The 15,216-nt window shown below is 39.3% G+C and overlaps 1 protein-coding gene across 1 annotated transcript in view; it reads left to right on the forward strand.

Moving 5' to 3' along the window:
- Positions 1 to 15,216, forward strand: part of tenm1 (teneurin transmembrane protein 1) — a 272,088-nt gene that overhangs the window by 98,471 nt on the left and 158,401 nt on the right. Inside the window, exon 5 of the mRNA XM_054791581.1 lies at positions 2,282 to 2,520. Within this exon, the coding sequence (XP_054647556.1) occupies positions 2,282 to 2,520 (239 nt within the window). The remainder of the gene's footprint in view (positions 1 to 2,281; positions 2,521 to 15,216) is intronic.

Genomic DNA, 15,216 nt, shown 5'->3' on the forward strand with positions numbered 1-15,216 from the left:
AAAAACAATAAAACAAAAAACGACCACTACGTCAAAGTTGGCACAAGAGAGTAAGTAATGTCTTGGGTGTGTGTTACGTTGGCACCGTTGAGGCAGGTGGAGGAACCCCCTGCATGCAGTCCCTCTAATAATTCCTCGGCTGGATTTCCGCTATTGAGATTGTGCAAGTGGTCACAACCACTTTATACGCCTTCATAAAGTACAGACAATATTTTGATGGTGATCCAGACAACTACCTCACCCACGATGCCAAACAAACGCAAACACAAGTCAAGACATATGTGACACACAACTTAACCTACCCACTGGAGGGAGGGACATTCACATACTCATTAATAGTCAATGTTTTATCGTTCCTAGTCCATATTGTATATCATTGTTATATTGTATTGTATATCATCCATTTTTTAGCTTAATTAACGCATACGCATCATGGCAAGCCCCGGCTCTCTGTTATGACGACAGACGGTGGCACAGTGTAGCTCCCTACAGAGTCACACAGAGCCTCTGACCATCTTTTTTAACTTTATTCTTACCTAAACATATCAACAGCAGTGCAATTCCAACATCACATATGTATTTCCAACTCCAAACAAACACATCTCTAGTCGGATCCCTCATCGCAACGACACTTCCTCATTGTCACTATACAGACCGCAAGATGCATTCATGGACACTCTGAACATCACAACGTCATTATTATGCTTGTATGTGTGGTGTAGATAAACAGAAATGCAAGGGATAAAAATAAGTGGATAATCTGACTTTGTAAGTCTTAAGTACAATTTGCTGCATTTAAGTATGCTCAGAAATCCCAGAAAATTCACTCAAAACATGCGATTTCAACTTAAATGATGTGGTGTCTTTGAACGCAACTCCTCATTGCTAACACGGTTGATATCTGATTTGAATATTCTGCTGTTAAACAAACCAGTGTTAGGTAAATAGATTTTCAGACATGTGTGCCATCTGTTACTTGATTTAAATTTTCAGTTAATTTGGTGCTGTTAATACATACAAATATATATGACCCTGCTCTGTCATTTATCTATGACACGGAAATCACTAGTGATGGAAATTTCAGCTCTTTTAAGCTCTTTTGGATGGGCTCCATAAAAAGAGCTGAATTAATTTCTAATGTAAATATTATGACTGGCAAAAATAGCATGTTAATGGCGGTAACTAATTTATTTAATTAATTACGTTATACTTTTTTACCGTAATTAATGCATACACATCATGGCACATCAAGCCACAGAGTCTGATGCAGTGCAATTCCATCAACAGCAGTGCAATTCCACACCATATATGTATCTCCAACTCACAAACACCTCTCTATCGTCCTTTCGTCACTGGAACAACACTTCCTCATTGTCACTAGACGACCGCGAGATGCATTCATGGACACGCCGAACATCACAGCAGCGTCTTTATTATGTGTGCTTGTACTGTATGGTCTAAATAAAAAGAAATACAAAGAAAGTGGATATTCTTATCACTCACTTTGTAACACTTAAAGCGGAAGTATAATTTCCTACATTTTAAGTATGCCCGAAAATACCAGAAAATGCAGTCAAAACGTAAATGAAGTGGTGTTTTTTTAACGTAACCCTTCATTGCCCATAATAACACAGTTATCTTTTAGCTTGATTAAAATTTTCATACATTTGACCCAGTAAAAATAGAATTCTACCAAATGATTTTCATGATTTATATGGCTTTATTTGTGTGCTCATCATGGAACAGACTGCTAGAAAAACAAATTATGAAATGCCAAAACAAAAACCCATCAAAGACACATTTTGACCACTTGTGGCTTTAACAGAAAAACAGACGCGAAAATAAAAGGCCATTACTGTTTGGGAGCGAGCTTGTTCAGCTCAAAGAGCTCCTGTCGTTCAGCTCTTATTGTGCATGACCGATCCAATGACTTATGTGAGCATTACTGAGAAACAAAGGTGATTTTGATTCTATGTCCTCAACATGGATTAGCTCAGGATGGTTATTTTACACAATTGAAACGGTTTGGTATAATATCCATCCTCAGCCCCACCATGCGCCATGCAGCTATCTTAATAAGAAGCCGAGATAATAATCAGTCATTGACAGATGAAGCAGGCAGATAAGCTTTATGCCACAACTCTGTCTGCATCCAAGGTGCACAAAAACAAGGACAAAAAAGATCAATTCAAGTGAAACTTTTCTACTGTAGTAGTTGACTGAGGCATCATGTAATGCATGGAAGAAAATGCAATGATGTTGTGTTGTTTCTCCATTTTAGACACTTCCTCTTCAAGCAGGGTTCGGGTTCATCGGCCCTGCTGTCAGGTGCAGGTCAGGGTTATCCCCTGACCTCTGGGACAGTGTACTCGCCTCCGCCCAGGCCCCTGCCTCGCAGCAGTGTGACCAGACCACTGTTTACCTTCAACAAGCCTCATCGCTGCTGCAACTGGAAGTGCACAGCATTATCGGCATCACTTCTTACTCTCACGCTGGCCCTGCTACTCACATATGTCATCGGTAAGTTTGTCTTTTCCATTGGCATCTTCAAAAACATGTCTGAAAAACATATTTTGTCATGTTTTTTTCTTTCATATGCATGTACGGCTGAAAATACTCACAGGAATGCGAAGTTGCTAACACGGAAATAGGGACTGTTCTCACATTAAAATAAATTTTCCCCGAAGGAAATCACAGATTTTTATAACAGTGAATCATGAAAGCTAATTTTACACACAAAGAATCTTGTAGGAATTGAAGGGTAAAAGTGGATGTAACACAGTAAGTAGTGTATTCCAAATCTGTGGGAAATTTTAAATTGCAAATGAGTTCTTCTGGACCAACGCACACAAAACTGGTAATTATTCCATGATGAATAGACACATAAATTTGGTTGTAAAATTGTTAGTGCTCTCTCACTCTCTCTCTCTCTCTCTCTCTCTCTCTCTCTCTCTCTCTCTCTCTCACACACACACACACACACACACACACACACACACACACACACACACACACACACACGCATACATGTCCAGGTATTTTTAGCATACGGAAGATTTGTCCTGCACCTTTACAGTTATTAACAGCAGTTTTTCCATGTGTGTTGGACTTTTGTACGCTTTTATTGAAATGCTAACAATAATGATCAATATCAACTGCCAATCATGAGTCTGAATGATCAGTGGAGCCAAATACCAAACATATTCAATGATCCTCTTCAGTTGTATCATGTGGTTTAAAGACCCCAACCTTGGCCCAGCCTCCACCTCAGCACATCGTCTCCAAGTGCGGATCCCGACCCTGAGACCGCCGGTTCATTTCCTTCATGCGGTGTCGCTCAAGGTCACAACCAGGGAGGTTCACATTAATCACACGCAGACACACACATGCACATACACACACACAAAGCCATGCAGATGAATCCCCTGGCTGAACCATGCTATTCCATTAATGTCCCAACCCCGGTAATTAGTGCATTAGTGAGAAGTGTGAGTGATGACTCGAAGACGACATCACCTTTTAATTGGTGTCGTGCTCCACTCCTGCTTGGCAATGATTGATTTCCATAATGCTATCACCATGGCAACTACATTTAGATGGATGGGACATAGGCAAAGATGATATGTCCGCCTGTAAATCAAAGAGTTTCAAATAAGAGATTAAAGTGGTCATGGACTTAATGTCTTTGTCAAGGGTGAGATGCTGAGACACAGGCCACCACATTATTAGGTTTTCTCATTACATAATGATTCAGTCATTTGAATCAATTAATGAACAGCCTTTGACAGTAGGAGCGGCATGGTTTCCCATCTCCATCCCCCAACACCCACTATTTTAAGACTTAAATCTGCAAACTGCAGTTTCATTTCACATACTTTTTAAAAATATTATTATAGCCTTCCAGACATGAAATAACCCTTAGGGTCATTCTCCTGAAAGGGGTAGCTACCAAAAGTGTGACATAGCAAGCAAACATTAAAGATGATTAAAGATTTTCTAACCAATCTGCAAATTAAAATAAAGTATTGCTTGTTCTATTTCAGTTTCTGAAGAAAAAACGGCAAGAAAATATCACATTTTGGTATATTTTATGAAAGCGGGGCACTAATTACTGAACTCTCAACTGTAACATTTACATAAAAACTTATTATTTCCTTTTTTTTGGCTGAATGCTGAATTTTCAATTTGAATGAGTAAATAAAGCAGTTTTAAGTCAAACATTTATTTAAAAAAAAGTTTTGACATTTTTGGGTCATTCTCCTAAAAGGGGTAGCGGATGTGTGACATAGTGAGCAAAATTGAAAGTTATTTTCTAACAAATTTGCATATCAAAATAACATACTGTATCACTTCAATATGTATCGCCATATCCTCTATATCAGGGGTCGGGGATCTTTTTGACTAAGAGAGCCTTGACAGCCATATTTTTTTAACACTGAATACAACTAAATGCGTGCTTTTTTAGACAAGTCTAAAAAGGTCTCCGCATTGATATAACATTGTTATACTGAAGCTAACCAATAATAAATTAAAATATTTCTGACCATTAATGCGACTTCTGGTGCTGCATGGTTTTGCGGATGGCTATGTTGTCTGGTTGATACGTGGTGAGGTTAGCTTCATGTCCTTCACTTGTGTTTCTTCCACTTGATTTGCCATCATGATGGTGAGATCATGAACCGTTCTTGCTGACAGAGGCATGTCTTTTATTCATTTGATTATCTCGTCTTTATCCGAAAAGTGGTCAAAATGTTCATTTGCCACATCAAGCGTGAATGTTTTGGCATATTTGCCATCTGTGAATGGCTGTCCATTCGTCACTATTGCTAAAGAACTAGCAAAGCTGGCCGAAAACCAGTCAGCTTGTCGGCTCCATGCGCGGACTTGCTTGCTGACTAGCTTGCACTCTGGACTCCTATAGTTAAGTAGCTCTTGGCATGCCTTCTTCTGGGTGTGATATTTAGATGCAAATGTAGCATGGCGTGTGTCGAAGTGCCGCTTCATATTTGACCGTTTCATCGATGCAACTTTTTCACTGCATATTAGACACACCGCCAAACCTGCTCTCTTCTTCATCTGTCCATTTGTGCTGAAATGTATTGTACTCCTCATTTTTCTTTCTTTTCGCCCTCCTCATCGTCAAAAGTGCATCGTCAAAAATTAGCTAGCTATCTAGCTGACTGACGAAAGGCGGGACGTTTAATTCTTGACTTCTCAATGACCCGGTAGACTACCGCATTATCCAGTTATGATTGTGTTTTGGCGTCCGACCCGAAAAATATCGGAAAGGCAGTTGGCATTGGCGCTAGCCATCCACATTGCGGTAGAAAATGAATAGATGCATTCAAATGCATTATAATATTTTATATTTCAAACGTTATTTTTAACACTGTGATTTCTATAACGTTTTACTTTAAAATGTCAGCAAAAAAAAAAGAAAATAAAAAAATAGTGTTAAGAAATGTGTGAGAGCCAGATGCAGACATTAAAAGAGCTATATATAGCTTGCCAGCCATACGATCCCGACCCCTGATCTACATCTATCACTATAAATGGTTTAACGGGGACCTATTATGCTTGTCCTCTTTTCTGACCTAATGTTGTATTCTCGTGTTAAACGATGCCAACGCATCAGATAATGAGTTTTGCGCATTTGGAAGTGAGACCTGACAGCAGTTTTGGATGGCTCTGTGTTTTTTTTACACCGAGTTCCACGGACGTCAACGCAACCCGGACTTCCTTATATGGGCATGACCAGGCAAAAGCTGTAGGCTTGCCCTCCTCGTGCTCTGCTTCGCTCTGCTCTGTTCACCGTGTTGGCACGTATGGCTCCCAGGAAATGTTTGTTCGGGTGTGCCTAAAGAGGCAAGCATCAGGCTTGGAGTTGCTGATTCCCGGCCAGCAAGAGAAAAATATGCCCATCTGTCAACGGCACTTCACATGGGACTCGTTTGTGAACGTGGGCCGATAAGAAGCTGGACTATTGGTCAAGCTGTTGCTGAAGTCCGACGCCTTTCCAACGTTACTCGGTCGTGTTGAAGAGTCAGACGAGCAACCTGTAAGTAACAATTCATCAGTGTATCATCACTCTATCATCATAGAGTGTCCATACAGCGAGCAGAGGGAGTGTGACCAATCACGGGGGAGTGGGCTCTGCGGGAGGCGTACCTGGAGGAGTTCCGGGGGTGGAGTAAATTCCACAGACCATTTGGGCAGGAAACACTGTAGGAAGAGGTGCAGAGTCTGGAAGCTCTAGAAAGATTTCTGTGCGGGTTATCGCTTGTAGCTGCTCTATTGGAGTCCAGAACTCAATACAAAGGCCCGAAAATGAGTAAAATAGGTCCCCTTTAAACTTGCCTTAAATTGTCACAAACATTGTCCAAAATGGCAACGCATTTTGAATGGAACACAGAGCTAGTGGATGGACTACTCCATGGACAAACTCCATGCAAGACTCAACAATGTATTATCCAAAGCAGTAACACAGTAACACACTTCACCTTCCGTGGAAGCATGATGTAAAGAACTAATGTTTGATCACATCTCATCTAATGAATGAAAAATAACAAAAAAAAACAATAGTCAAGTAAAATAACATATTCGACTATCAACAAGTAAGACAAATTAGTCTCCCTAAATTCACAAATAAGAATCCAATTAAATAATGCTGGCAACAATCCATTTTGGAAAGCTGCACTTTTCTATCCGGCACAAACATCCGTATAAGAACAAAGTAAAGTGGAACGCATGAAACTCTGGACTAATACAATCAGTGAAATTATAAACCGCAAGGGCTCATTCAGCACGTCTCCGCCGGCCGCTTGCGTCAGTTGCGTGTGAATCTGAGCGAGTTTTCCTGATATATCAGATTAGACACATTAAAGGGAGGCACCTTACTCCCCCCTCGTATAACCAACACTTTACAGTTATTGCAAATTGCATATTTATAATCCGAAGGCGCAATAGAGAAATAATTTCAGGCCGCAGACATACTGATATATCTCATTTTTATGCCAATGCCTCCCGACAATAAATAAAATTTTTAAAAAAATGTAAAAATACTGTAGTACATGCAAGTTGTAGGAATCTAGAAAAAATATTTTTTGACATTGGTGACTAAATGAGTATTTGATGTTTTGGCGATTTTATTTCTAACAACATTTAAAAACTAATCCTTTCAAGCAGAATGTGTAAATTTACAGCATATATGACATCTTAGTTGATTTGGAGGAAAATAAGTGAGGCAATAATGCAGCAATGTTATTGTCTCTGATTTACATTTCCAAGTGTAGTAAAGAGGAGTGGACAGCACATGATGCAAAGATAATGTCTGTGTTTTAAGTCATTGCACCATCTGCCCCCCTGTTGTCTGTAGCTAACACAGTCTTCATGTCTTTCTATACTACCCTCTGTCTCTCGTCGTAGACCCCCTCCCAGAGCTGGAGAGACAGTGAATCGCTTTGTTAATTTGTTTATTTCCCACTGCACCTCCCTCCCACAGACTTGACTTGTTATTAAGCACAGCACGACCATCAGATATGAGGAGCGGGCATTATGACGGGGCATTTAAGGAGAGATAGAGGACATGCTCAGATTGCATCTATAATCTTGAAGGATAGAGGTGTTGGCAGCACAGGCAGTCACTCATTTTATTGTTTAGTTCTGCCTTATTGATGATCTTTTGTGTTAATAAAAAAAAAAAAAGAAGCAAGTTTGGGGAGGGTAGAAATCATTTAATTTGGTTTATTTGGTTTATCACAATCCAAAGTTATTGAATCAAATAATGAACAGGATGTGATGTTATATGAAAGATGATCATCAATAAATTAGTTCAACGACAGCTCCCTCTCATCAAATATTCATAAATCAAATTTCATGTAGCTAAAGTAGAGCCTCGGTTAGCGTACGGCTGCTTCATGTAACAAATTAAAGCCAACATTTTGCCTCATACATTTTCCGTTTAGCATACGATATGGCACATATGTTGTTTTATTAATACACTGCACGCGTCCAACTGTGTTCTTAATTTATCACAAAACCTCATCGTTAGCAGCCTATTAGCTTGCTCATACCTGGAAACAGGAACCAGAAATCTGTCTGCTGTCTATGATGTCGTCAGCGGTTGACTCTGTAATTCTTTGATAACTAACAAAGCTACGCCACAAGTCTCTGCTTTTCTCTTATCATGGCTGCAAAATAACCCACAATGGAGTCAAATGGAGTTGCAAGTCCCAGCATTTTGATAAAGAGTTTTCTGCATGTGAACCTATAATTGTAAAATTGTAAAAATGTGTTTTGGCTTTCTGGAAGTTGTTAATTGGATTTCCATGATTTATTATGGAAAACATTGATTTGGTTAGAGTACGTTTTGGTTAGAATTGGATTACTGATGCTACTAACCAAGGTTACACTGTAGATGTGTGGCGTACAAAGTGTCATACATTGTGTTATACATGGTTGTGTGGAATGGGAAATTGTGCCTGAAAGACAAGTGACTCATCGGTAGCTTTAAGTTCATTTCTTTCCAACACCTCGTCCACAAAATCTACTTTTAAATAGCAATGTGATGTGTGTTGAACCTTGAAAGGTAGCCATTATTGCAAGAGCTCAAACTCGTTTCAGTCTCCAATTGTACATGTTCGGTCGAATTTGGGAAAAATAAGCATCAAATGACTGCACGTGACTGTACTGGTATTCATCAAGAGTATGATTATGACAAGTCTTGTGCTGATTACGATACCTATGTGACATACTGTACAGTACCTATGCCATGCATTATATAATGATATGTGGTTGTATCAAGAGTAAATAATTGGTAAAGACCAGAGAGACCACTGGTATGCAACAACTATTGTTGATCCTAAGATACAACTGTGTTTAGCTTGAGAAGTAATTTGATGCTATTCAAAGGTTACCAACCTCACCTGACAAGCTCCTTTAAATAGTTCAAGTGTGAAATAAAACTCAAGAAAATCTACTGGAGTTGAGTTGATAAAGCGTCCTCCCCGGTCTTCTCAGCCTTTTCAAGAACAGGCTGGTTTAAGTCCAAAAGAACATTTTCATTTAGTTAAACTGACTATTTTTTTTCTTTATTTTGTGTCCACTGTTAAGAATCAATATTTATTATATTTCCATTAATGCAAATTAATATTAACGATTTTTTTTACCTAATCACGCAACATTTAATATGCATATTATGACATCACCAGGCCCAGAAATTATAAGATCCCTGTCTCCACGATACCCAACAAGCTTACTTCCAGCCATGTGATAAAATACCAAATCAACATGAAGCATGCAGCACAGTAGTTGGGCATTGCTCTGCAAGTACTCAGATGATGAATGCTTGCACCAAACCACCCTCACGGAACATCAGCCTCAATAAAGACCGATAACCCTTGTAGGCAAAGACATACTCACAATGCAAAGACATACAAACAAGAATGAGTAAAAACTGACCGAAAATAAATGTTAATCCGGTCATGTAGAAATAAATTATGCATTTTGTGTAACTAATTATAGTATGTATGTATAATTTGTGAATGAGCCATAGTTTACTCGTCTAGATACACTGTGAGCATTTGTTCGAGTCTCTACAGTGCTACAACTAACAAAACACATTTGGATTTTGTGTAAAAAGTATATTAAAGTGACATTAAATCAGTTGAGTAGAATTGAAATAAATACAAAAAAACAATCCAATAACAGTGCCTTCAACTGTTTTGTGTATTTTTACTATACATCCATCCATCCAACGTGTCATCCTTTTTCCACTTATCCGGATCTACTTACTGTAGCTGCAGGGATGCCCAGATTTCCCTGTCTCTAGCTACCTCCTCTAGCTACACCGGGGGACACCAAGCTGTTCCCAAGCCAGCTGGGAAACAGTGTCCCTCCAGCTTGTCCTAGCTCTGTCCAAAGGTTTCCTCCTGGGTGTACATGCCCAGAGAACCTCACCAGGGAGGTGGCTGGAAGGCATCCCAAATAGACATCCAAACTCAAATGCTGGAAGTGCAAAGGCTATACTCTATATGTCCAGGCAATTTTCAGTTAATAACCAGCTGGAACACGATCATATCTAGGTAGTTTTTTTTTTTTTCCCACCACAGCGATAATCCATGTGATTCCATGTCCTGATAATCAGGTTCGACAACCAGACTTTTGGCCCGCATGCTTTGCCCTGCCTATTACTTACAGTAGGACCAACTTTCTGTGTGAGACCCAACCAGTCACATACCTGTACAGCCCCTGATCACTCAGCCGCTGAAACCCCTCTACCATTTTACAGTGGTGATTCACAGAGGGTGTACATTTTGCATATTTCAGAAATGTAAATAATGGTGTCCCTCTACAGTTTAAATCACAACAAGAAGTCACATACAGTCGGTCCCTGAATTCATTAATAAATGACCACTGTTACGTGGTTGACTATGGACTATAATTAGTGAAAACATATTGAAAGACAAGTTGTATTCAGTATTCTGGTCACTAGGCATCAGTAATGTTACATTGATGAGACATGACATTAAATTAGATTAACCTCACACTGCATGGAGTCAGCCATGACATGCTCAATAGTTTTTTGGGGTTGTCCTTCTTGCCCACATTGTTTGAAACCCTGTCTTAAATTTAGAATAGATACATCGGAGGCTAGCTAATTATGTTTAAAGCGGTAAACCTGTGTATTACAGTTGTGTGGTGTAAACAAAGAATAATACGAGCGTAAATGTGACTATATGGGTGTTATTTTATGTCTACATGGCTCTAATAATGGTAAATAAATTATTTACAAAGTCATAAACAGGTTTTGTATGCTCTAACTACGAAAATATTTCATTTATCAATATAGAATCCTACTTCGCTTTAATTCACTTATCGTGGTCAAGTCTGGAACCAATGAACCGCGATGAACAAGGGACGGCTGTATGTCATTCATTGTATTTTCCCCAAATAGGAAACTGTCCTCAAGGTCCTTTATCTCGGTCTAGATTTTCTTTTTCCAACATAGAGTAAGTAGGCCATGTTCGTTTGTAATTCATTCCAAAAGGTCAGATGAAGACCGCAACGTAAGAAAACAGAGGCAATTTTTCCTGTAGGAAATAATGTAAATCCAATTCATCTGTTGCAGACACCCACAAATACTAACAAAAACTACAGGGAACTTATTGTTGATGCAGACTTCCCATGCATCCTGGCAAGATAGAATTCAATAGTGTTTCTCAACTTCTTCAATCTCTTAAATTATCAAATTGCTGCCACTCACAACTTTCTTTGGCCCAGCGGCGGGCTATTTTGTGTTTGGGCACTTTATTTAGCGGAACGATACAGTACAGGGTAAATGGATGTGGAATGATAGTTTGTTACGTGCAAGATTGTGCAAAAGTCGAGACAGTGTACGAAAACCGACAAAAACTGACTCGTATGTAAACTGAGGCGTGCGAGGTTTGACTGTACTTCTGAGCTTTAAATATTTCGTCTTTGTTGTTAACTACTGGGTTAACATCATAAAAAAATCACAACTAGGAATGTGATTCTCCCTTTACTTATCAAGTCCGGAAGACGCGTTTCCTGAAATGCTGGTGTTGATTGTGAACGTTGCATCCTGAAGCTCTTTATGTAGCAGAAGGAGGGGTCTTACGTCCACAGAGGACCACAGGGTGGACAGAGACATACAAAAACGCAACTAACATGAGATTTGACCGCAGTTTTTGTGTTATTTATCTATTCGCTGCTAACGAGAAATAATAATAAACTAATACAGCATCTTAAATGTGTCACTACAGATGGCACAGATGTAACACTTGCAGCTGGCATATCACAACAGACAGTGACAGCCCCACATGAGGTGATAAATAGTGATGTTGCCACATTTGACGTACCTCCTGCTGTATTTGCTGGTCAGACCACACAAACCCTCTATTTAAGTGCATGGATAATTAATCTGTGAGTGTGAGCATTGTGTGGAATGTGGAACTCAACCGAATAAACAATTATCTGTGAGTTACTTATTGATATGACTAAAAGAATGTTCTTCGTTCTTTGTTGAGTGCGTGGGAGGAAGAAGGAAAACAATTGTGATCGGTAATTGGCCGCTCAACACAAATAAATCAATGTGTGTGCATGCATAAACGTCTTAAAACTCAAGGGATGTATTGGGGTTGTTTTGTGGGAGTGCTGAGGAAGTGTGGTGTGATTTTGAAGCTGTGTCTATACTGTACCACTCACCCCAGGAAGGCAGGGAAGGCTCGAAATCTCAACGCAATTAATCAGCTACTGATTACATTCATTAGATTGTTGTATCGTAATAATAACAGTTAATCAGTGGAGGGACGTATCACTGTGGTGTATTTCTTTACCTGCACAATAGATCCCTGCTTTTCGTGGGGGTGACGCTCCAGCACCACCAACGGTTGTCAAAAAAACCATGAGCAATACATACACCCATAAAAATGTCAATTTTTGACACAGAGCTCACTCCTACCCCTTCAAACCTTCCTGGCAGCTTGACATTGACGTTCTCCTCTGATTTAGGATCAACATTTGCAATAAAAGTGACAGTCGTAATGATCAAATTAGATTCAGCCCCAGAACCCTCCTCTTCTCTCTTCAGTTGCCATTGCTTACTCAAGGCACAATCCAGGTTTAAGCCCTAGATATACCTCGCACACTTATTAAACACATTTAAAGTAGTGCTTTCAATCGATTAAAATACTTAACCGCGATTAATTGCATTTTGTCCATAGTTAACTCATAATCACAATTAATCACATATAGAAAGAAGTTTTTATCGATAACACGTAGAGATGTAACGATTCAATACGCATCTAGATACACAAGTTAAAATACTGTAGGACTAACGATTCGATACGATTCAATACAGTGTGCGATACGACTCTACAGCTACATTTGTTGTAGACATTAATCTTACATTGTAAAGTAAAGAAACAAATTCTATAAAAGTGGCATTCTTACAGTATTTCTAAATGTGTAAAAGAGCACATCATATCCCCAAGCATGCTGTAAAGCAGGGGTCCCCAACCAGTGGGCCAAGGGGAACGTTCAGGTGCAATGATTTAAAAAAAAGAACAAAATAATAAAAAAGAAAATAATGTCTAAATAATTACATCAAATTTTATGTAAAGCAATATCAATTTTGGAAATACGGGCCAATATTTTATTACAAAAATAATATGCAGTTATAAATCCCACAGTTTTTGTATGTTTTAATGTGAGCGGTGACTTGTCCCACGGTCCTTGAATGACTACTATCTGTATTTTCCCTGTTTTTCTTTCACTTCATATTTGGTCCCAAATGCTGATACTATGTGGGAATGCATAAAGGTAAGATTCAATGACCTTATTGAGTGCTAATCTGCATATTTGTGCGGTGCACCTCTCTGAAAAACAAACTAGTGGATGGGTGGGTCTGTATTCATTTCGCGCACGGGTGGGGAACATTTCTGGCTAAGAGAGCCATGAAAGCCAGATATTTAAAAAATGTATTTCCGTGAGAGCCATATCATATATTTTAACATTGAATACAACTAAATGTGTGCATTTTAAGCAAGACCAACAAGTTTAGACTATAATAAGACTGAATTTATTATTTTTAATAATGTTGTTATACTGAATCTAACCAATAATAAATAAAATACTTTTTACCATTAAAGGGATAGTTGGGATTTTTTGACATGAACTTGTGTGACATCCGGATCAGGAGTGGACTATATCAACAGTGACTTATTACCCCATTTGGTCCCATTTGGTCCCAGTTCTGGTCTGATTTCCGTGATGAGGAATGTAGTTCTGATTAGTTGCTGGGTCTTTTAAGGAAAGAGTTTGGCTTCTCAAAACAATATGCGTTTAAAAGACATATGCATCATAAAAATGCCTCCTCAAAAAAATCGGATCTTACGAATCGCTTGCCGTTATATTTGTCCCCCGCCGTGTCCCTGCGCACTGTCGCCTCTCCAGGTTTTGTGTTACCTACAGTACATGATGTTCCTCTGATGGAAATAATGTTTTTACAGTATATTTTGACAGCATGTACAGAGCCTTTGCACTATAAACTTGGTGATTAGTGAGGCAAAAAGACTCTGAACAATGCCAGCGATGCAAGGATACTGGGTTTGTGAAACCAAATTTATGGTGGTCTGGTTTACATGGCTTTGTGAATGTTTGAGATCTTCTGTATTAGCTTTGTGTGTGTGTGTGTATGTGTTCCTCACCTACCGCTTCTTTCAGCCAGCTGCTTCATGCCTCATTGGGGTTTTTATTGATTGGTCCAGTTTCTCTTTGTTTTCATTCTTCTATTTTGGTCGAAAGATGCAGCTCTAAGAAACCCGCTGGCCTTTGCTGAAACTACTCTAACGGCCACAGGAGCCTGTGCTAAAATGGCTTTTAAAAGGCTGTGGTCAGAGGGCTCTGAATGGTGAGAGAAACCTTTGGTAAAATGTCTCCAGAAGGTCAGAGACATTGCAATAAAAAAACCTCAATAACACATAGTTCACCTGCTCATGGACAAGCGAGTACTGAGCCTCCATCATATGGGAAAAAAAAATGTGGGTTTGTTATATTAATCTATTTATTAATCACCCCAGAGTTTGGCTTGACCCTTTATTGCCCACTGGATCTTAATCTTACCACAACATGTTGGGGTATGCTCTACTTCCAACTTTGAGGGGTTCCCCCTAAACTATTCCCCAGTTTCAGCAAAAATGTGCTCCAGTGTACAAAGCAAAGTCCATAACAGCATGCTTGGATACATTTTGTGTGGAAGAACTTGCAAGCACCTTTGGGATGAACGAAAACACAAATCGTGAGAGATGAGGTCCTCTCTGTGCTCCAACATCAGGATGTATCCTCACAGGCAAAAGTATTTCCAAAAGAGCTGCAATTGAAGAAAAAAGCCGCCATTTCTTGTGTGGTAATCCTGTACATCTGTCTATATGTTTGTATAGTATGTAATGTAGGCATGCATTGCATTGCTGCCTATCCTCACAATAGTGGCTGATGATGGCTGCCAGAGGGGACTGTAACATGGCACCGGCCCCCGTCTTCATTTAATTCTAATTCTGTCCATTATATGACTCAGATTTCAGCAAAGAAATCAGTAAAACAGTGAGTGGGTGGTAAACAGAGCGAGTGGGCGGGCTCTTACGGAACATGAGTTGGCGTTATAGGAAATAAATTATAGGAAAGAACAACAGTAGAAAA

The sequence above is a fragment of the Dunckerocampus dactyliophorus genome, chromosome 11, assembly GCF_027744805.1.
Source record: "Dunckerocampus dactyliophorus isolate RoL2022-P2 chromosome 11, RoL_Ddac_1.1, whole genome shotgun sequence".
Taxonomy (NCBI): domain Eukaryota; kingdom Metazoa; phylum Chordata; class Actinopteri; order Syngnathiformes; family Syngnathidae; genus Dunckerocampus; species Dunckerocampus dactyliophorus.